The sequence below is a fragment of the Podarcis pityusensis genome, assembly GCF_964106645.2.
Source record: "Podarcis pityusensis genome assembly, chromosome: 9".
Lineage (NCBI taxonomy): Eukaryota > Metazoa > Chordata > Lepidosauria > Squamata > Lacertidae > Podarcis > Podarcis pityusensis.
This window is the reverse complement of record NC_138034.1, coordinates 8,884,047-8,908,085: the sequence shown is the minus strand read 5'-3', so window position 1 is coordinate 8,908,085 and position 24,039 is coordinate 8,884,047. Positions and strand designations below refer to the sequence as shown.

Below are 24,039 nucleotides of genomic sequence, written 5' to 3'. Positions count from 1 at the left end.
TTTTAAAACTTCCCACAATATCCCAGAATACAGTTCGTACAGCATCATTGATACATCATCTTTACATCACTGATGTGTCACAAAGGGGACGGGTAGACAGGGGTTACACTAGTTCAACCTTGGCAAACATGTCCAGAAAAGTCCTTGGTTAGCATAGGCAAAACATGTCCAGGGACCTCTCAAGTACCCACCATCAGAAGACAATAAAGCTCCCTTTGCACATTCATAACTTGGGGCAAGTCCAGTAATGGGCTTTTGGAAACTAACAGCTCAGCATTTGTCAACCCTGGGCACTTCCCTGGGTGGGGTGTGTGCACATGTCCTCACGCTTGAGGGATTATGGTGGGAGGTGGCAGGAAAAAGAGTCCCTTTTCCAAGGGCAAAATGTTGTTGGAATGGAGGAAATTGGCAAAGGGGTTGATTTTATATGATTTATAAAGCTAGGTATCTTCCCTCAGCTGTCAAGTCGAAAGGATACATTCAGGCATAATATTTGTAACATTTAACAACTTTAAAGATGTGTTGTTGCCCCCTCCCCCCCCGGTCATTTCCGTAACACTTTGATGCTTCTCTTCCAATCTTCACCTCAAGCCAGTGATTCAGCTCTTGGGGGGCTGACTATAATACCAGGGATTCCTAGGATCTTTCTTCTTCAGCTGCAGACTCCAGCCTTCTGTCTCTCCCACCTTTTTCTGATCAGCAGTCTCAGTGAGTCACACACTCACCTCCACAGTGGTAAAACTGGCCTATTTGTGTTCAGGCAACCTACCCTTCAACCAAACAGACTTCAGTGGCATAGAATTCTTCCTCTTATCATTGTTGTTGTTTAGTCGTGTCCAACTCTTTGTGACCCCATGGACCAGAGCACGCCAGGCACTCCTGTCTTCCATTGCCTCCTGAAGTTTGGTCAAACTCATGCTGGTAGCTTTGAGAACACTGTCCAACCATCTCGTCCTCTGTCATCCCCTTCTCCTTGTGCCCTCCATCTTTCCCAACATCAGGGTTTTTTTCCAGGGAGTCTTCTCTTCTCATGAGGTGGCCAAAGTACTGGAGCCTCAGCTTCAGGATCTGTCCTTCCAGTCAGCACTCAGGGCTGATTTCCTTCAGAATGGATAGGTTTGATCTTCTTGCAGTCCATGGGACTCTCAAGAGTCTCCTCCAGCACCAGAATTCAAAAGCATCCATTCTTCGGCTATCAGCCTTCTTTATGGTCCAGCTCTCACTTCCATACATCACTACTGGGAAAACCATAGCTTTAACTATATGGACCTTTGTTGGCAAGGGTATGTCTCTGCTTTCTTCTGCTGCTTTTTAAGATGCTGACTAGCCTCTTATCATATTTATCTGTAAATGAAGACCCAAGACTATATGTTTGCCTTTCACTCACTTTTGTTTTTTGCATATTCATTTCAAAACTTTGGTTCATTTCTGCCAACCTGACAGAGGAAAGCACAGGGCAGCTAATTAAAAAGTTTCTAAATGTTGTGATTCATCAGCTGTTTCACATTTTGGGGCAGAGGGATTGAGGTGAAGTAACTACTTTCTGATAAACTGCCCTTCTCTGCCAGTCAATTAAGGCTTGACCATGTCATCCTGTCACTTAGGAAGCCTTTTATAGCACCATTATGCAAATCACCATTATGCAAATCTTCCACCTTGGCAACATGTTCTCTTCCTGGTTCTGTGCCTATTAACAGATACAATAGGAATGAGAAGTCCAGAGGTTGGCAAAGGGGCAACAAAGTGATATGGAGATAAAGGTTCAAGCCCGGGGTAGGCACCCAAAGGCCCGGGGGCCAGATGCGGCCCAATCACCTTCTCACCTGTGGATGGTCCAGAAATCAGTGTGTTTTTATATGAGTAGAATGTGTCCTTTTATTTAAAATGCATCTCTGGGTTATTTGTGGGGCCTGCCTGGTGTTTCTACATGGGTAGAATGTGTGCTTTTGTTTAAAATGCATCTCTGGGTTATTTGTGGGGCATAGGAGTTCGTTCATTCCCACCACCCCCCAAAAAAAATATATAATCCAGCCCACCACATGGTCTGAGGGACGGTGGACTGGCCCATGGCTGAAAAAGGTGGCTGACCCCTATTCAAGCCCATCTAGAGTTAGTCATAACCAAGTCTCAAAAGCAGTGCAATAAGCTGTGATTGGCTTCAGCATGACTAAGTCACTTACTTGTTTCAATGGGACTTTGTTTCAGTGGGTTTTTTGCTGGATTAGAGAGGGGAGATTTCTGTGCCCAGAGGTGTACCTAGGGTCCCTTGCACCATTGACAGGGAGCTGTATCGCCAGACATATATGCATCAAATACTCTATAGCCTCCAGCGATCTACCTTCCTACTGCCTTGCCACTTCTCCTACTGGTCAGCTCCTCGTTCTTGTCTGAACTCGCAACCTTATGCAGAGAGCTGGTGACAGATTTCTGGTGTGATTTTTGGGCTCCCCCCTGGGCCTGCTCCCCACCTCTGTCTACGCCCATCATCACTTTTCGGGGACGACTCACAACCCAGCAAGAGTATCAGACGCATGCCCCTCATCCCTCATCCTTCTCCATGCAGAGAAAGTTGCAAATGAATATGAGATCTCATTGATCCCATAATGTATTAATGCCTTTCTCCATTTCAGGATGGTAGCAAGTTGTGAGGTCATTCATACAGTTCATTCCAGTTTGCTCATTACTTTCTCCACATGAGTAGGCATACATTTGTTTGGAATTTTGCAGGAGAAAACTGGCTGGAGGGATGTTTTAGACCAGATAATTGATGGCTAGGGAATGGGGTTAAGCAGGCCCTCCCTCTTCTGGCTTCTGGGCACCATGCAAACCTTACTGTTGCTACACCCTTCTCCATCCTGGCATGCTGCAGCAACTCTGCCAGATGGAGGTCAGGTGAGAGGCACAGCCTGGTCATGCCATCTGCTGCTGCCCTTCTGTTGTTTAGTTGTTTTGTCATGTCTGACTCTTCGTGACCCCCTGGACCAGAGCACGCCAGGCACTCCTGTCTTCCACTGCCTCCCACAGTTTGGTCAAACTCATCTTAGTAGCTTCGAGAACAATGTCCAACCATCTCATCCTCTGTCGTCCCCTTCTCCTTGTGCCCTCAATCTTTCTCAGTATCAGGGTCTTTTCCAGGGAGTCTTCTCTTCTCATGAGGTGGCCAAAGTACTGGAGCCTCAGCTTCAGGATCTGTCCTTCCAGTGAGCACTCAGGGCTGATTTCCTTCAGAATGGAGAGGTTTGATCTTCTTGCAGTCCGTGGGACTCTCAAGAATCTCCTCCAGCACCATAATTCAAAAGCATCAATTCTTTGGCAATGAGCCTTCTTGATGGTCCAGCTCTCACTTCCATACATCACTACTGGGAAAACCATAGCTTTAACTATACGGACCTATACGGGCCAGTCTTGACAGACTCTAGGGTTGTGCGCTCATCTCACTCTAGAGGCCGGCAGCCAGTGCTGTCCGGAGACACTTCTGGGTCACGTGGCCAGCGTGACAAGCTGCATCTGGCGAGCCAGCGCAGCACACGGAAACGCCATTTACCTTCCCGCCAATAAGCGGTCCCTATTTATCTACTTGCACCCGGGGTGCTTTCGAACTGCTAGGTTGGCAGGCGCTGGGACCGAGCAACGGGAGCGCACCCCGCCGCGGGGATTCGAACCACGACCTTTCGATCGGCAAGCCCTAGGCGCTGAGGCTTTTACCCACAGCGCCACCCGCGTCCCTGTCTTGTATAGCATATACTAAAACTGAAAAGTGGCAGGTTTTCCAAAGTGTCCCAAAAGCATGTTGTAAAACTGGAATACTAGGGTCACATAGACAACTCTTCCATTGCAGGACTTTGTGGTAGTGTCAGGCAGCAGAGGAACTAACGCCCACGACAGGTCTCCAGGAATGGACAAAACAAGGGAAAATCCTTGCCATCTGCTTTTATCCAATATTCACAGAGAAGAGAGGCTTGAGAATGTGGCCTCTTGGAAGAATGTCCTTGCTCCAAGTAAATCTCCCCTATCCCCTCCCCTTCTCTCCCACTCCCTCATTTGTCATCCCTTCTATGGTTGGCGCTGAGGGCCCTTTGCTCTCCTATTTTTAAGGCTCGCCGGGTTCTGGGAGATGGTGGGTCTGGAATGCTTGCTAGTGATAACGTTTCAGCCAGCTGCTCCAGCTCTGCCTCCTTCTCCTATACCATTACAGTGGTACCTCGGGTTACATACGTTTCAGGTTACATACACTTCAGGTTACAGACTCTGCTAACCCAGAAATAGTACCTCAGGTTAAGAACTTTGCTTCAGGATGAGAACAGAAATCATGCTCCGGCGGCGTGGCAGCAGGAGGCCCCATTCAGGTTTAGCAGCAGCTAAAGTGGTGCTTCAGGTTAAGAACGGACCTCCGGAATGAATTAAGTACTTAACCTGAGGTACCACTGTATTTCCCAACTTTTCCTCTTATCTTCCTCTGAGCTGTGATCTCCCTCAAACCCCTGTTGCAATTCTGAACTGTCTTCTTCTCTGGAAGGGTCAGGCTGGGAAGGCGGTCTCCACCATTCCTCCTCTGCCCAGTCCCTGACAGGTAGCTTTTCATCAAGACAATTATAACAGTCCTCCCAAACTGCTTAATGTTTTCTTGCTTTTTGGGCATACAAGAAGCACTGAAGGAATTAAGGATGTAATAAGCTGCAATATAGTAAAGGTAAAGGGCCCCTGACTGTTAAGTCCAGTCACAAATGACTCTGGGGTTGCGGTGCTCATCTCGCTTTACTGGCCAAGGGAGCCGGTGTTTGTCTAAAGACAGTTTTTCTGGGTCATGTGGCCAGCATGACCAAGCTGTTTCTGGCGAACCAGAGCAGCACATGGAAACGCCGTTTACCTTCCCGCCGGAGCGGTACCTATTTATCTACTTGCACTGGTGTGCCTTTGAACTGCTAGGTTGGCAGGAGCAGGGACCGAGCAATAGGAGCTCACCCCGTCACGGAGATTTGAACCGCCAACCTTCTGATCGGCAAGTCCTAGGCTCTGTGGTTTAACCCACAGCGCCACCCGCGTCCCAAGCTACAATATAATGTATAGCTAATTATTTTCTTCCCTGATCCTTCAAGGACTTGGCCTTACAAACATAGGAAGTAGCCTTTTACTGAGTGAGACCATTGATCCAGCTTGCTCTACACAGACTTGGCAACAGGTCTCCGGAGGTTTCCTGGGATTTCCCTGCTAATACAGTTAGCACTTTTGAGCACGTGGTTAGAAGGAGTTCCAAATTTCCTTGAAAGATCCCAGCTATTTAGATCCTTTCTGTTCTGGTTTCTAGAAGGGTTTTTTTTGGGGGGGGAGAAAATGCCTTGGTCGCCCTGGTGGAAGATCTGTGCCAGGAGATAAACAGGCCAATTGCTCCCTGTTGAGGGTATGCTGGGACTCAGCAAGGAAAAGCTTGCCTCTGTGCATTGTGCAGAGTGTGTGAAAGGGCCTTTGAAAAGGCAGTGATAAGAAGAGAGCGAGACAGGATCAGCAATGCACCTGCAGCTAAACGCTCACTCAAACCCAACAATCAAAGTATTCTGATAAACCCCTAATGAAAAAAGATGAGAGTTGCTGTGCTTCACGTCTCATTTGAGAAGCTCTGGAGCACTGTTCTTGTCAGCCGGTGCTGAACTGTGAGGCACGAGCCTGTGAGCACTTGATCAAATGGTGCCGGCTGCTGCATGTTGTCTCTTGCAAGTTGCCTGGGAGGGTTGCTTTTACGGAACTGACACAGCAAAGTCTTGAGTTCCGAAACGGAATTGCCCTCCTAACAGCTCTGAAGTGGGAACACTCGCCGCATATAATGCCATGTGAAGAAAGTCCAACTCAGCTCTCTGGGAGGGAGCACTGAAATCAAGAAGAATCAAGATGCACACGAGGAAAGGGGCTTCAGTTAACCCCTTCCTTGCACCTGTGTGGTCAGTTTGTTTCCTCAGTTCACCCCACCGCACTGGCAACTTTTGTGTGTGCATATGTGTGTGTTAGCAAAGTACTGGCAAAATCCTCCCTTTCCCTTCAGATTGCACAGTGGCTTGGCAGCTGACTGGAATGATTTGCTTGCTCGAAGAATGTTGACTTTGGAATGGGAGTCCGAGGGACTGCAAACAGTGGGTATAGTTGTGATTATATTTGCGTCTCTGAAGCTGCTGCATTTGCTCGGACTGATTGATTTTACAGAAGGTAAAGTGGTCACTCTGGTTTGTGCTGTTTGTAGGTAGAGAGTGTCTGGTGTTCTAAAAGAGGCTGTGTAAGTACATTAGCTGTTTGGGGTGCAAAATCTGTAGATGCTATTTGCCAAATAACGTATCATTTATGAACTTGTGGTTTGTATATTGTTATTATTATTATTATTATTATTATTATTATTATTATCCACTTTATAATCAGTGAAGTTTTAAAGTACTGCATTTTGCTGCCTTTAACATATGCATTCATTCATCAATCGCAGCAACCTTTTAAACCCAGTTGAAAACTTCAGAACTGGAACTAACTTTCTCCACATTGGCTTATATAAATGAATCAGGTACTTTCCTGATTCCATGTTAATGATAAAATTCATTTCTTTCCTGAGCAAACGACTTCTAAAAACCACTTTGTATGCGTTCCACTACTTTATCATTTCAGCACAGCAGATATATAGGTTTAGGAATTACTCTGTGTAGATCAATATTTCAAGCTACGTCAAAGTCCTGGTTGCAATATGAGTTTTTGCAGTGGAAAATAATACAATAGCTTGCATTTGTATTGACTTACATTTTCTGTTGGGAGAATTTCAGTGTATAGGGGCATTATATGTTTAAGGGGAACTTCTTACTGGATTCAGCAGGAAGCTTTTTAACCACCGGCAAATAACTAAGTGCTACTGTTTGTATTCGTAATTGGCAATATTTTCTCCAAAAATTTTTGTTTCAATTAGGTCCTAAAATGAATATTATACACAACTCTAATTTATTCATAGTTTAGATATGTGTAACCGTTTTATATATGCTGCAGATTGCTTTGAGATGTGTCAAAGGAAGTGATTCATAAATAAAAGCAGCAGCAGCAGCAGCAGCAATTTCTCTGTGTTGTGGGAAACCAAAACAATTTGATTTCCTAGTGATTAAAACTCTTTCCCAAGCAACCCCGGTTCATTTTATTAGAAGATGCAGAGGCTGTAACCATGCAACAAATGTCTAAAATCCGTGTTCTCTCTGATGTTTCCCTTTGTATAGTAGGGGTTTTGCTTTGTTGTCAGTAGTAATGTGCATAATTAGTGCAAAAGTGACTCCAGAATACTTTGTTTATTTTAAAGCTTGTTACATATCTCAGTAGTTAATCTGAAAGTGGTGTGGATTTCTGACAGTGGCAAGAGCATCATCCTGCTACTAAAGTCTATGCTTTATAGCCACCTTGAAAAAATACTTGTGATCCCGCTTAATTGTCTGGCAACGTAGCAGGATTAATATCTCATGCCAGATAAGATCAATCAATATTATTTGTGGGGCAGGAAACAGGGGACAGTCTGGGAGGGACATTATTTTTGGCAGCCCCTAGATTGTAGAATTCTTCCCCACAGAGGTGCATCTTCCATCATTGTTATGTAGTTGTCATATGCTCAGTGGCAGTACACACCCCTCCCCCTCCCTTCCCTGCCTCCTCAGCCACCGCCACCGCTTCCTGCCCCAGGAGGCATTTTGGTGTGACCCGCCAAAGCAGGTCTACCACAAAGTGGTGCAGCTAGGACGACTGTTTTCTTGACATGCAAGCCGATCTGCTCCGCCACTTTGTGGTAGAGCAAAGGAGTCTGCCTCTACCACAAAATGGTGTGACTAGAGTGTCTTGCAGGGACGTGGGTGGCGCTGTGGGTTAAACCACAGAGCCTAGGACTTGCCGATCAGAAGGTCAGCGGTTCGAATCCCCATGACAGGGTGAGCTCCCGTTGCTCGGTCCCTGCTCCTGCCAACCTAGCAGTTCGAAAGCACATAAAAATGCAAGTAGATAAATAGGTACCGCTCCAGCAGGAAGGTAAACGGCGTTTCCGTGCGCTGCTCTGGTTCGCCAGAAGCGGCTTAGTCATGCTGGCCACATGATCTGGAAGCTGTATGCCGACTCCCTCGGCCAATAAAGCAAAATGAGCGCTGCAACCCCAGAGTCGGCCACGACTGGACCTAATGGTCAGGGGTCCCTTTACCTTTAGAGTGTCTTGCTAGCTGTGGAAAGGAGGGGGGGGGGAAGCTGGCTGATCTAGCCACGAACTTTGTGGTAGAGGTAGACCCACCAAAACACCTCCAGGGAAACAGTGGCAGTGGAGGAAGAGGCGAAAAGAGGTGGTGGTACAGTGTACCATGGTGTACCACCACATACCGCCTCAAAAAACCTGTATATGCTGAAGATACACCTCTTTCCCTTGGCCTTGCACAACACACAAACGCATATATTAAGACCCGCCTTACTCTTGTGCCTGTAATTTATTTTAAACTGTTTTTAATACTGTGTTTTAACATTGTTTAAACCTGCCTTAGGACTTTGTGGTGACGGTCAGGTAAGAAATTGAATTAATAACAGCAGTAGCAGTAATAGCAGACTCCATGACCTCTGCAGTATTTTTCATTCTATAGAATAAAATGGATAGTGGCTATAATCCTTTGTTCCCTCTCCTCACCAATGTGCAAACAGTGGAAACCCAGTGAGTGACCAAAGAACAGGCATGAAATGGAAGAGCCTGGCATATTTCTCTCCCTGCTCTCCAGCCACATACAATCTGTTCAAGTAGGACTGGGCAACATCTGGTTTTCACTATCGTGATATATCACCCGCTAAACATCGTGATATACTGATATATCACGATGTCTGAAATAAGGATGGAGCTATGTGGAGGCATTGGCTGGCTTCATGTTTTTTCCTGCATCATGATTTTTACCTAGTACACACACACACACACACACACACACACACACACACCATGTTTCACGATATACCATTTAGTTTCCGGGCCCAATTCAAAGTGCTGGTTTTGACCTATAATGCCTTAAACGGCTCAGGACTGCAATACCTCAAGGACCTCCCATATGAAGCTACCCGAACCCTGAGATTATCTTCCAAGGCCCTCCTTCATGTGCCTCCCTCTTGAGAGGCCCGGAGGGTGGCAACACAAGAACGGGGCCTTCTCTGTAGTGGCTCCCCATCTGTGGAAAGCTCTCCCCATGGAACTTCACCTGGTGCCTTCATTATACACCTTTAGGCGCCAGGCAAAAGCCTTCCTTTTTAACCAGGCCTTTGTTTGACCTGATCGGCCCTTTTAAAATGAGGCTCTTTTTTGGTGGGGGGTTATTGTTTTTACTTTGATTTTATATATTGTGACCTTTTATGTGAACCGCCCTGAGACCTCCGGGTATAGGGCGGAATTTAAATTCTAATAAGAATAAGAATAATATATTGCCAGGTCAAAAATTATGAAACCGATATAACGATATGGACTTCAAACTTGTTTTGGATGATATATTGCCTAGCCCTGCTGCTCAGCAGGAAATAAAGATAGATGCTCTCATGAAAATAGAAAACATAGCCTGGAATTGGGCACAAAGCAACAATAAAACCTGGGTGGGCAGGGGGGAGTCCCTAATTCTGTGCATACATTTTATGATACATCTGACGAATCAGGCTGTTTCATATGCTGGAGCTGAAGCCACAACATAACTGGCCATAGCCAAGACCTTTGGTGTGCTAATGAGTGCTTAGCTTGCATTTCACCCCCTTTGAAGTCGGAAGGTGGGCCAGTAGCTTCTGCTAAGTTAGCCTTCTGCCTCTCTGACCTCAGCTGTAGTGTGAATTGATTACAGAAAGTGTTGAGTGCAAGGGAGCGTGTTAACCGTATTCCTGCTGGGGGAAAGTCAGCAATCCCAAATTGTGTTTATTGTACGGGAAAGATGGAGGAGATGATAGCTGAGCACAGCATTCTAGCAGCGCAGTGAAGGGAATAAGAATGGAGAAAAGCAGGGAATTCTGGAGATGGGGGGAGTCCATAAAAAGGGTGAAAGTGTGGGCAAACATGCTATGGGCAATAATTTGGTTCACATTAGTTAATGCGTGGCTTGGTTTTTATTTTAGTTAACTCTTCACAGCAGCTTAGAAACAATTCTAATAAGAGTGGTTTGAATTGCTAGCAGCTTAGAAGCAATTCTATTAAGAGTACAGTGGTACCTCGGGTTACAGACACTTCAGGTTACAGACTCCACTAACTCAGAAATAGTACCTCGGGTTAAGAACTTTGCTTCAGGATGAGAACAGAAATCGTGCGGTGGCAGCGGGAGGCCCCATTAGCTAAAGTGGTACCTCAGGTTAAGAACAGTTTCTGGTTAAGAACGGACCTCCAGAACAAATTAAGTTCTTAACCCAAGGTACCACTGTAGTTTGGATTCCCTATAAGCATATTAAACCGTCAGATTCAATGTGGACTCCAACTCCCAACACCTGGTTCGTGAAATAATGTATCTGAGGGTATAGAAATACAAATGGTAGCTACTTTGCAGAGCACTTTTTTACTCTCCCATGCATGCAAATATTATTATTTAATTTTTATACTGCTTAATTTATTTAAAATATCTTGAAGCAGTATACAGAAACTGGAGCCCCAACAAACTACATAAACAAAATATTACAAAAATACGCAGTTACATTTAAAAATGTTACATTAATACAAACTTACACATGGGCATATACAGTCATACCTCGGGTTAAAGTAGCTTCGGGATGAGTATTTTCAGGTTGCGCACTGCGGCGACCCGAAAGTAGCAGAGCACATTACTTCTGGGTTTCGCCGCTCGCGCATGCGCAGATGGTCAAAATGACGTCATGTGCATGTGCGGAAGCAGTGAATCGCGACACACACAGACGCACGGACGCGGGTTGCATTCGCTTCAGGATGCGAATGGGGCTCCGGAATGGATCCGTTCGCATCCAGAGGTACCACTGTACATATATATGCATTTTCCTTCTGACACACCCTGCCTCTCAGCCTCCAGATTCTGACCCAGGATCTTAACTCACCCACAAAATTCTCACAAGGAGAAGACTTCCTGGAAACATCAGACATCACCCTAGTCTAACTTTTTATGGGCAGGCCCAAGGTGAGTGGTACTTTCTCAGGCTGCCCACAACTGTGTCCTGTTCAGCTTCACTTTCCACACCCAGTTCCAGCAGGTTTGCTGAGTTTTCCAGGGGGTCCAAACGATGAAAAGAAGGTCCCCCTCCACTCACAGCTCTTTCTTCACCATTCCCTGGCTCCATTCTTACATCCATTTGCTGTCTGTGGGCCTTTCCAGATTCACCTTTTATATTTAGTATAGTTCCTTTTTTTGTTTTTGTTTTAAAATCTTTTGGCATTCTTCCACATGATATCATCATTTTTGTTGTTGTTTAGTCGTGTCCGCCTCTTCGTGACCCAGAGCACACCAGGCACCCCTGTCTTCCACTGCCTCCCACAGTTTGGTCAAACTCATGTTTGTAGCTTCGAGAACACTGTCCAACCATCTCATCCTCTGTCACCCCCTTATCTTGTGCCCTCCATCTTTCCCAACATCAGAGTCTTTTCCAGGGAGTCTTCTCTTCTCATGAGGTGGCCAAAGTATTGGAGCCTCAGCTTCAGGATCTGTCCTTCCAGTGAGCACTCAGGACTGATTTCCTTAAGAATGGAGAGGTTTGATCTTCTTGCAGTCAATGGGACTCTTAAGAGATCATTATTCAGCTGCTCTTCCAGAATACTGTACTCATGAAACTGCTTTTTCTTCTACCACAAAAACAAAATCCAGCATTTGTGAAAATTCAGAATGGATCCTCAATATTTTCATTTGTGTGGAACATGTTTGAGCATCATTCCACTTTCTGCAGAGGTTGTAGGTCAGGCATTGCCCTCTGGTTTTCAATTATGGTTTCTGTCAGACTTGACATTAGACTGAGAAACTTCTCAGTCATGCACACTGATATTGCCCATGACAGCAATTAGCAGTTTCAGATAAAAGTTAACCACGATAACCAGGTTCACCCCAGCTCAGACTGGCACAAATAGCACCTTCTATTCTCCTAGTCTCCCACAGGGTTAGACTTCTGGAATACCAAGTGATACACACACACACACACACACACACACACAGCATGCTCATAACTTTGTCATTTGTTGGTTAGAGCAACACAAGAATAGGATGGTATGTTAGGAGCATGCCTACAGCTACAGCTGTGAAATTATTCTCAAACCAGATTGTCAACCAGCCATTGGTGCAAACAGCGAAAAAATAAATATACTGATTCTCACAATTACATCTACAGTTGACCAAAGATGCAGAAGGTAAGCTCCAGATTTACACACACACACACACACACACACACACACACACACAGAGTTGGCTCGAACAGCAACTATACCACTCTAATGGTGAATTAATGGACACTCACAAACTTTGGGGGAGGTGGGGAAAACAATCTGATTCGTCATGTGCTAGATTCGCACTAGCTCGATGCAGGATCTCACCATCCTGCAGAGGAGGAAACGTGAGGTTTCTGCAGGTGGTAGAAGTACAAATAGATCTCTTGTTTTAGAAGCAAAGGCTCTGTATTATTTCTGGTATTTTTCATACAGTTTATTCAGCAAAATTTATCCAGTAGTGGTTCCTTTGTTGAAATGTCTTTATTCAGTTTTCCTGTATATCATGCAAATAGAAATATGATGTAGGCAGTGTGGGGAAAACATCCAACATCAACTACCAATTAATTCTGTGTACTCAGCAAACAGCCAGTGATGGAAACCGCAAGTTCTAGTGCTATCATCCAAGGAGCAAATTCATGACGTTTCCATGGGGAACAATTGGGAGGTAAATAGTGGAACATTTGGTTCCACTACCAAATGTTACGTATTCCAGAGCAAAGTGTAGTGAAGTCAGTGGAGTGGCTTGGTTAGCCTGATTTTAGCCATGAACTCATACTTGGGCTCAGCCCAAGCTAGTTCTAAGAGTTGTGAGGTAAAATAGGATAACACAGTGTATACCATCTGAACTCCATTGGGGGATGGAATGAAAGAAAAATGAAATTTTTAATTGGAAGGATTTTTAATTGGAAGGATTAGTTGCCCCTGGCACCTCAGATGATTCTCGGGTTCTTCCAACAACCTTTCAAGTTGTCTGGAATTTGTCCTAAACTACTTCAATAGTATCAATAGTATTTTTTTTAATAATGTTGATGTCTCAGAGCAACAGCCCATTAAAAGCAAACCTTTCTATAATAGAAAGTTACCAGAGGGTGAGAGTGTTTGACTGAAAACTATTCTTAGAAAAATATTACTGTATTGCATTGTATGTTTCTGTGGGAAAATGAGCCTACTGATAATTTCACAGCTTTTGCCCTATTAAAGTTAATTTTTAATAATAATAAAATAGGGCATAACTCTCTGCTAACTGTGGCAAAGAATGGATTTCAAGGTGAGAGAGAGTGGAAGGTATTAATTTGCTCTTTCCTTCAACTATATTGTTGATGAAACAACACTAGAATTTGCTTTCAAGTTTTCCAGATAGATTCATGCTTGTAATTCCCAGATGATACATCTATAGGTTGATAGTACTCAATGTTGAGGACACTGTAACACAGAAGTGAGGAAGATTTTTGCACCAAGGACCACACATTTTCCCACAGGGACACATTCCGGTAGTGGGAAGGACAGACTCTTAAACAACCACATACCCTTAAAACACACACAGAGAGAGCTCTTTCCTATGGAAAGTGTGGCTTTTATTTAATTATGAATCCTTAGGAACGCAAGTTTCACTTTCCGTTCCTTCCAAACACATTTTTTCCTTACAAAGTTTCTCTCCAACACCTCTCATCTGACGTACCTGTGCAAAAAATAACAAGAACTCAGTGTGGTTTGAAAGTTTTAGTTTTTTAATGCTACTTTGATCCTGGCGCATTGCTGTAAAACAGGGTGTTGTTGTTTAGTCGTTTAGTCATGTCCGACTCTTCGTGACCCCATGGACCAGAGCATGCCAGGCACTCCTGTATTCCACTGCCTCCCACAGTTTGGTCAAACTCATGCTGGTAGCTTCGAGAACACTGTCCAACCATCTCGTCTTCTGTCGTCCCCTTCTCCTTGTGCCCTCCATCTTTCCCAACATCACGGTTTTTTCCAGGGAGTCTTCTCTTCTCATGAGGTGGCCAAAGTATTGGAGCCTCAGCTTCATGATCTGTCCTTCCAGTGAGCACTCAGGGCTGATTTCCTTAAGAATGGATAGGTTTGATCTTCTTGCAGTCCATGGGACTCTCAAGAGTCTCCTCCAGCACCAGAATTCAAAAGCATCAATTCTTCAGCGATCAGCCTTCTTTATGGTCCAGCTTTCACTTCCATACATCACTACTGGGAAAACCATAGCTTTTACTATACGGACCTTTGTTGGCAAGGTGATGTCTCTACTTTTTAAGATGCTGTCTAGGTTTGTCATTGCTTTTTTCCCAAGAAGCAGGCGTATTTTAATTTCGTGGCTGCTGTCACCACGAAATTAAACAGGGTAGAAAGGACAATATTAAAGATGGAAAGTCCCACTTTGTTAACATGTAGACTATCATACCTTTCTATCAGTGTCTTTTACTTTGCCAAACTTTTATTAGGCATCAATGTCTCAACAGGATATGCCTGCTTAGATTTGTACTAGAAGGCTGTAAGGTACAATGCTAAACATGCTTCATGTTAGCAATATGACTGATTGAACAAAAGCTTAGGCATGTTGATAAGCCTGGTAATTAATGAGGAGGACTGTAAATATAGTTGAGATTCCTGCATTTCAGTGGGTTGGACTAGAAAACCATTGGAGAACCTTCCAGCTCCACAATTCTATCACATCACAGTAGGAGAGAAAGCTACCACAACTTCACTAACACAATTTCTGCTAGCATCTTTCATTTTTGGATGTTCGATGCTGATCGAGTCTCTTTGTTGGGAAGCTGGATTCATGAGGTGAAAATGTATAATTGCATTCATCATTGTGGAATTTGATTCAAAGTTTGTATTCTTTGTGGGTTTGAAAAAGCACAAGTATTCCATAATTCCTTGAGACGTAATGCTTGCTAATCACATAAAGTGGGAAAGGACTGTGTCCTGCTAGTTTGTATCAGCTCTCTTCTCTTTCTAAGGGATCAGGTTAAGTTGGCGATGTTTACAGTGGTACCTCGGGTTACATACGCTTCAGGTTACATACGCTTCAGGTTACAGACTCCGCTAACCCAGAAATAGTGCTTCAGGTTAAGAACTTTGCTTCAGGATCAGAACAGAAATTGGGCTCCGGCGGCGTGGCGGCAGCAGGAGGCCCCATTAGCTAAAGTGGTGCTTCAGGTTAAGAACAGTTTCAGGTTAAGAATGGACCTCCAGAATGAATTAAGTACTTAACCCAAGGTGCCATTGTATTTTTTTCCACGAGGCATTTCTCTACGGCACGAGATATTCTGGTGTAAACTAGAGTACAAGAACAGGAGATAAAATTGTTGGTTTATATTCTGTAATAGCATAGATAAACAAAAACATAATTGTTTGCTGTGTGGTCTAGTTCACACTAATAGTGCTGAGATTGGCAAACGTATTCATGGACAGTACAAAATCTGATCTGCTTGGTCAGTTCTTTACCAGAATCTGCCCTCTCCTTCATTTGGACTTTGTTTTACCTCCCATGCCTCACCATCCTTGCTGGAACCTAAACTCATGCTTATGCCATGAGTTATGCCGTAAAACAAAACAGTGAAAAGTATACAGTAGCTATTTGCAAAGCCGCCATGAAGGGCTATGGACACTGCAAAGAATGTAGTGGGACATAATTAAGATGCATCATGTAATTTAATACCCGTGGGCTAAGTGTCTTAATTAATTGAAAGATAAAGGTTGTTGTCAGTTTCAATTCCACAGTAGCAATGGGTATCAATACTAACTGAATTGTATTTGTTTGTACTCTCTGGTCCCTAGGTATTGAATAAAAGTAGAGTGACATCATATCCTTCTTTGCTAAATTGTGTTTATCATTTAAGACCCATATATACGAAGCACGCTGAAGCTATATCCTTGCAGAACAAAACCAAGTGCCATCTGTAGACATGACCAAGCCAGCGTAAAAAACATAAATACAAAAATTGTAATATATTCAAAGCCACACAATCATAAAAGGAGAATAAAACAACCAACAGGATTAAAACGCAGGACGCACACTTAGTCTATATCAGGCATCCCCAACTTTTGGCCCTCCAGATGTTTTGGCCTACAACTCCCATGATCCCTAGCTACCAGGACCAGTGGTCAGGGATGATGGGAATTGTAGTCCAAAACATCTGGAGGGCCAAAGGTTGGGGATGCCTGGTCTATATACACATTATACCTTTAAAGCACATTCATAGCACATTCTCCCCAGCCCCCAAAGCATCCTGGATGCTGTAGTTTCTTAAGAGTTTGGGGAATTGTAACTCTTTGAGGGGTAAATCCAGAATTCTTGAGGGAAATGTGTTTTGAATGTGCATGCAACTTTCGACTAGACTAGACACACACAGGAACGAGGGTGTGGGATCTCATGCTGATAATGCCAGAAAACTTAAAGAAGTATTTAAATCAAGCAGGGACCAGGCTGATACCCTTGGGTGGGGGTGAGTGCCTGTGATGGCCTGGGACTCAGGCTCGGACTCAGAACCAGAGGAGACTCAGTCTGCACCAGATCCTTTGCCTCGGGCACCATCTGAACCAATTCTGGGGCCTGACCCCGAAGAGTCCCAGTTTGCACAGGTTCCCCTGCAACAAGTACCAGCTGGGCCGAGTCAGGGGCCTGAGCATAGCTGTCAACTTTTCCCTTTTCTTGCAAGGAATCCTATTCAGAATAAAGGAATTTCCCTTAAAAAATGGTAAACGTTGACAGCTATGGGCCTGAGCCTGCCCTGACTCCAGATGCGGGCATTACCTCATGGCCTTCAACTGGGCCATCACTTACAGCTGCTCCACTACCAGTTTGGTCAGGGGAGGCTGAGGCAGCCCCTGGGTCTAGTAACCCACCGACGTCTCCCGAGCTGCAGAGACTGAGGTCTGAGAGAAGGAGAGACCTGGGTACTCACAGGAGGAGTGCTCACTTTCAGGCGAAACAGAGAGGTGAGTCGCTAGGAGATCAGGACCAGCCGCTACCCCGACAAAGATAAAAGGCTGTTGGACCCCCACCCCAGGTTGCAGGAGCAACATTGCTGTATGCTAGATCCTCCACCTGATCTTGCCTGGTTTCCCTCCTTGACCCTGTTGGACTGACTCCCAGCGGAACCTTCGGATTCTGGACCGGACCTGGACCGTGTTTCACGGGTTACCCCCACACCCAGCACAGTACCACAACCTCCTAGCAACCCTTTGTCCTTAGGCTCTTGACTTGGGAATAGTTTGCTCTTCCCTTTCTCTATGTAGCCATAAGGTAAATGCCAGTTATAGTGCTGACTCCAGGCAGTGGTAAAGTTGGCCACTAGCCAGGGCCTTTGCAGCAGCAAATGGTCTGTGGCTCCCCACAAATGCCACCATCCTCATACTGCATGGATCACCCTAGAAGGTCAGAGGCCATACTTCACCTTTCCCAAGAGGGCTGCGCCTGAGGGCCCCCAAGATAGGTTGCAGAAGTCAGTATATGTTTACATTTTAAAGTGAGTTTCTGAATAGTCTTCGTCAAGGCATAATACAGGTGTCAAAATAGCAATGTTGTGATTGGAGAGAGAGAACATGAATTTCAGCTTGCATTGTTTTGCTCTGTTGGATGATGCACTGCCTAAATGTAATGGATAGGTTTTTGAAACATTTCCACCTCCAGATTCCCAGAACTGATCGTTGCATGCATTAGAAAAACTGAATGAACAGTGGCTGTCACACTTCACAATGTCTTCTCTCTCACACAGATTGATAAATCCAGCAGCTCTAGGAGCAAAATTGGTGTGTTTGTGTTTCAGGGACATCTAAAGAATCATTTTTTATCCACTAAGATCCGGCATCCACCTGTGAAAGTTTGTTGAACTGAATCCACTTTCATTTATAAGCACTTTTTTCATTTAGCTAAACCACAAAAACCAACTAATCATCATTTTTTTGAGGCGGGAGAGCGAGGAATGGAAAATGGGAAATTGCTGCCCATAGTACAAGCATATTATTTATATGCCACCAGCAACTGTACTGTGGCATAAAGTAAGAAATTGTCATTTTTTACATTTTAAATAATACAGATTTGATTTATAAATGATCCTTTTAGGAGGGCAAAAAACAGCTTGAATGAATGCCGGAATGTTAAGTGCTGTTAAATAGCCAATTATTCTGTTGTTTGTACATTAGATGAGTCACTTAAGTAATAATGATATTTTGAATTAATTATACAACTATTCCTGCATAAATTATTCGGCATTTGAAACGAACTGCAATAATTCAGAATTTCAAACCAATACATTCACCTACAATATTATGATGTAAATCATCTGTGCAGATCAAGGGGTGCTCTTTTGAATTTATATTAAAGCATTTTTCAGCCTTTGTGGCAAGAAAAAACCCTGTGCAAAATGGTTATGTCCCATAGCAGTTATTAATCAACAAAACAGTTAGATGTCTAACTCTTAAAAACAAACAAACAAAAAACACGCCTTGGAGCTTTATTCAGTTTAAAGCAGTTCTTTTATGCAACAGTTCACACTGCAATTTTATTTTATTTTGACAAAGCAGTGGATTAATACTACCAAATATTCTTCCTTAGAAGATGCTGTTACCTCTTGTCAAAGAGGAGTAATAGTCCATATCTCAAATTCCAATGCCCTGGTTTTTAATCATAAACTATTATATGCTCACAGAGCTAAATCAAGCTAAGTCAGAGACCAGGGCAGCTATACCAGCTGTTGGGGCATTAAAAAAGTTTTAGTTCCTATGGGGATTCTGAGAGTATATAGGTTTTGTGTGAGGAGGTCTTGTTTCAAGAGAAGAAAAAAGCAAATCTTACAGGGTACTCTTATCAGTACGCTTGTCCAAGTCCATACAGCTTAGAAAGAGCCTTAATGGAGGGCACGATTTAAGGTCATTTCACATGTTAAAAAAGGTAAAGGGAACCCTGACCATTAGGTCCAGTCGTGACCAACTCTGGGGTTGCAGCGCTCATCTCGCTTTATTGGCTGAGGGAGCCGGTGTACAGCTTCCGGGTCATGTGGCCAACATGACTAAGCTGCTTCTGGCAAACCAGAGCAGCGCACGGAAACGCCGTTTCCTTCCCGCCAGAGCAGTACCTATTTATCTACTTGCACTTTGACATGCTTTCGAACTGCGAGGTTGGCAGGAGCAGGGACCGAGCAATGGGAGCTGCTGATCGAACTGCTGATCTACTGATCGGCAAGTCCTAGGCTCTGTGGTTTAACCCACAGCACCGCCCACATCCCATTTCACATGTTACAGAGCAGCAAACCTTTGCTTGTCACAAAGTACATGGTCAACAAGGATCCACAGCTATTCCTAGTTTTTTCTTTCTTTTTAAAATACGGTTTTTATTGCTATATAGACAAAAAAATCCAAATGCATAATTTTAACCAAATGTGATGTGGTATAGCCCCTACCCTGACCCCCTTGTAACATGTCAATGGTACAGGTTAATGAATATTTGTATCTTCCTACTTAATATTACTATGTAAACAAGACCAGAATATCTGCATAGCAGTCTAATGGTAGTTCATAGAATATCTTGAGAACACCAGTATCAATACTGATACTGAATCCCTTGGTTTTCCTAACATCATTGTTATGCTGTTCACATATAGATGCGGTACCTGCTTCTTCACCCTCTACCTGACATTCCTGTGGCAATGGAATAAGAGCAAAAAAACAGGGGTTCCAGGGAGAGGGCAACAAGCAATGGAGACTGTGAGCACCCCAGTTTGGTGCCTTGTTGTATTTGTATGGGCTTTAACTCAAGTGAATTAATTCATCCAGTTGCATCGTTCTGTTGAACTCATTTTACTATATCCTCCCAAATTATAACGCTTCAGTAATTCAACCAAATATCCCCACTCTATGCAGTCAAAGGCCTTTAGCCCTCTAAGGATAAGATTGGGTCTCCGCTGTGCCTGTTGGGCATTAATCTGGTCTTTATGTATGATTGATGTTATTATTTTACGAAGTCTAGCTGACAGAGTGGGTGAGAGAAGTTTCTGATTTTGACTGAGGAGTGTTATCAGACTATAGGACCAGCCATAGTTGCTCTCCTCCTGCCACATATACCACAGTACCAGAAGTGAACAAATTTGGAGAGCTTCCAATTTACATTTCAAAGGTTGTAGAGCTCTTCGTATTTTATTTATGTATTAATTGGACTTTATAGATTTGCCAGTTTCAGTCATTACATGCCCCTTTGTGAGTGAGAACTGCTCCATGCCAAATCAGTAGCAGAGGCCTTACCTGATACCTCAGCCATGCTCCTCATCTCATTAATATTAAGCCAAATATCACTTATTAGTCGCTTGTTTCTTTCAGGCTGTAGTTCTAGTTACTCCAGTTGTGCCAGATTCTGCGAGGGCTTTGTCCAATTTTTGATTTATGATATTTTTGTTTTCCTCCCTTTATAAGGGTTTCCCCTTCTATTTCAGTTTTTTCTTGCTCCCATGTAATGGGCAATTTCAGCAGGGTGAAAATATGGATTGTGTCTTTGCTGTTTGTTGCTTTGTATTGCACACACTCCATTTCTAATATCAAGGAAAAGGAGGGTGCCCATCTGTTTTTCACTAAAGCAGGGGTAGGCAACCTAAGGCCCGGGGGCTGGATGCAGCCCATTCGCCTTCTCAATCTGGCCCACGGACGGTCTGGGAATCAGTGTGTTTTTACATGAGTAGAATATGTCCTTTTATTCTAAATGCATCTCTGGGTTATTTGTGGGGCCTGCCTGGTGTTTTTACCTGAGTAGAATGTGTGCTTTTATTTAAAATGCATCTCTGAGTGATTTGTGGGGCACAGGAATTTGTCCCCCCCCCCCAAAAAAAATATATATATAGTCTGGCCCACCACATGGTCTGAGGGACAGTGGACTGGCCCATGGCTGAAAAAGGTTGCCGACTCCTGCTGACTTCTCTGATTAGGTCTGCAGCTGGTTTAAATGTTTATGTCTTAAAAGAACATCATCTGCTTTTCTTCATATATAACTTGTCCCTTGATTCACGTTGCCTTCATTATTTCCTCTTTGATAGCATTCTAAGCAAAAGCTAAGAAGAAGCATTTATTATTATTATTATTATTATTATTATTATTATTATTTTGTCTCAGACTGCGGCGGGCTCTTTGCCTTCCATCTTTTAAACCTTTTAAGTGAAGATTCCATAATCTTGCCCTGTTTTCCCGATCAGTTTGGCTCAGTAAATAGACTTTCATATAAAGACTAAATACGTAGATGTGTTTACATATATTATGCATGGTTTAATGAATGAGTACACTTACCTCCGAAGCACAAATATGCTTAATGAGAAACAAGCCCAGTTGGCACTGTCACCAGCAAATAGTACTGCTTGGATGACCAGGCAAGGCTAGAAGGCCAGACTCCTAGAATTTATATCAGGTCTGGCCATAATTTATTGGCAGGTCTTCATGGCACCTGCCAATCACTGAAACTGCTGTTTAAAATCCTAATTCTCATGCTTGAAGCAGTCTCTGATGCTTGAGCTCACATAGTCAGTAGCCTTGGTATCAACCATGAGATATACATAAACATTATGCACATGCAATATGATTAGTTCCTAAAATATAATTTACCAGTTTCTCCTGTTACTTGCTGAAGCATTTACAAAGCCATGCTTTTAGCTGAAATCCAGTGAACTAAACTAAAGGTTTTTTATTGCGACTACAGGCTATAAATATAATAAACTCATGTAATTCGTAACAACTGATTTATAAAAGAGATATTGACTCACAAACCAAGAGAAACTTTTCTATTTTACACATGACCAGAATATTTTAAACATAGTATGAAACCAGGGAGTGGAGACAGAATGTAGTACCAAGGGGAGAATTCATTGCTTTGACTATCTTGATTATATTTATAACAATTGTTATGAAGAATCCTGTCCCTTTTTCTCACCTTAAGGGACATCTTTGCATCTAGCCCAGGGACAGAATCTCAATTGCCCAGGTTTTCCAATAGCTTGGATAGTCTATGTATCAGCAGTTGTACACACAAAGCGTTCCTCTTTCTAAGCTCACACTGATCATGTGCACACTGGAGGTGGAACTAGGAGACCAGTGAAAACATTGGGCTAGCAGATGTGGACTCACTGTACTACAAATGTATGTGGGGAGGGGGTTCTTCTGAACACCCCTAAAGCCTCACTTATTGGGGCAGAGGAGTGTGCACCATGACCTGAAAGCAAATGTTACCAGAGAGGGCAAAGGGCTTAGGCAGAGCTGCAATACCAGCCATGTGCCGAAGGTAAATGTTGCTTTAAATCTATCCTTCCTGTTTCACATGCTCACTAACAGGTACATTAATTTAAACTCTTCAAATGCATCTAATGTTAGAAGGCGTTTGAACTGGTTCTCGGGGCTGCATCACATATTATGTCTTTTAGGGAAGGTTTTTGAAGGTTCCTAATTATGATAGGTATTGTCCTTGAGGTGTAGGAGAGGTCAAGACCATTGCCCCTGTCCTCTTCTACTGTCCATTTTATGAAGTAATCTGCAACAAATGTTTGAGCCACATGCTGAAGGAGAGGCTAAATTGTTCTGACTCCTACAGGGTTTCCATTTTATTGAATAGCTGCAGGCATGATAGTTTGGAGAAAGTAGCAGAATATCTGAGCAACACCGTGAAACTACATCATCATAAGACTTGAGTGGTACTTTTTACCCTTCTTAGGCCTGTATAGTTTCATCTCAGAACATCTCCTCCTGTGAAGAGATGCCATTTTATGTTTCAATTCATATATTCCTGTCTTTTCTGTATGCCAATAAAGGTTTATTGATTGATTGGCATTTTTTAGGGGTACAGCTAAAATTTAAGTTACACCTAATATGTATTGTGTGGATGAGACATGTTGTTGTTTTTGTTTAGTCGTTTAGTCGTGTCCGACTCTTCGTGACCCCATGGACCAGAGCACGCCAGGCACTCCTGTCTTCCACTGCCTCCCGCAGTTTGGTCAAACTCATGCTGGTAGCTTCAAGAACACTGTCCAACTATCTCGTCCTCTGTCATCCCCTTCTCCTTGTGCCCTCAATCTTTCCCAACCTCAGGGTCTTTTCCAGGGAGTCTTCACTTCTCATGAGGTGGCCAAAGTATTGGAGTATCAGCTTCAGGATCTGTCCTTCCAGTGAGCACTCAGGGCTGATTTCCTTCAGAATGGATAAGTTTGATCTTCTTGCAGTCCATGGGACTCTCAAGAGTCTCCTCCAGCACCATAATTCCAAAGCATCAATTCTTCGGCAATCAGCCTTCTTTATGGTCCAGCTCTCATTTCCATACATCACTACGGATGAGACATACATGTTTGGAAACATGAACATCCTGCAGGCACAATAAACAGAACCCAGGATTAGATGCATCACTTTAATAATTGTGCACCTGGTGGCAAACGTGGGAACAAAAGGTGTATAGTTACAGATCATCCTACTAAAAGGGCTTTTATTATTTTAAATGTAAGTATTTGTTCGGGCTCATGAGAAATAGCAAATACCCATAACTGCAGTATGAACTGTGAACACATTATGCTTTTAAATTAAGTTCCTGGAATATGCATTTATAATGTGTCTAAAGGAAAGTAGCTGTTCACTAACACCTGCTTGAAAGGTTGCCTCAGAAAACAAACACCTCCAAGCTGTGCTTTGTAGCCGTTCTGAAACAATTACTATGAGATTAACTAGCAGCCAGGGGTCTTTACCCATCAATCAAGCCTTGGTAACAGTAGCAGATAAAAGACAGCAGGAGATTGGTGATAACTGCTATAATTGCTGCTTCTTTCCTTTATTCTGGAGAATAAAGTGTTAGTAAGAATGTTGATCTTCTCAAAGTCTAA

General features: G+C 43.5%; 1 protein-coding gene across 13 annotated transcripts in view; it reads left to right on the top strand.

The window, feature by feature from the left end:
- The window catches only part of KCNIP4 (potassium voltage-gated channel interacting protein 4), a 411,322-nt gene that overhangs the window by 299,100 nt on the left and 88,183 nt on the right, over nt 1-24,039 (top strand). The window contains exon 1 of one of the 13 annotated variants that reach the window (XM_081020167.1): nt 5,671-5,933. The exons of 10 other annotated variants lie outside the window; for them this stretch is intronic. Coding sequence is in view for 2 of the 3 variants with exons in the window: in XM_081020166.1 (XP_080876292.1) it covers nt 5,988-6,195 (208 nt within the window). In the remaining variant the exon portion in view is untranslated. Of the gene's footprint in view, nt 1-5,670; nt 5,934-5,969; nt 6,196-24,039 lie in introns of those variants that run through there. 2 more of the 13 variants (XM_081020166.1, XM_081020175.1) reach the window with 2 other exon arrangements.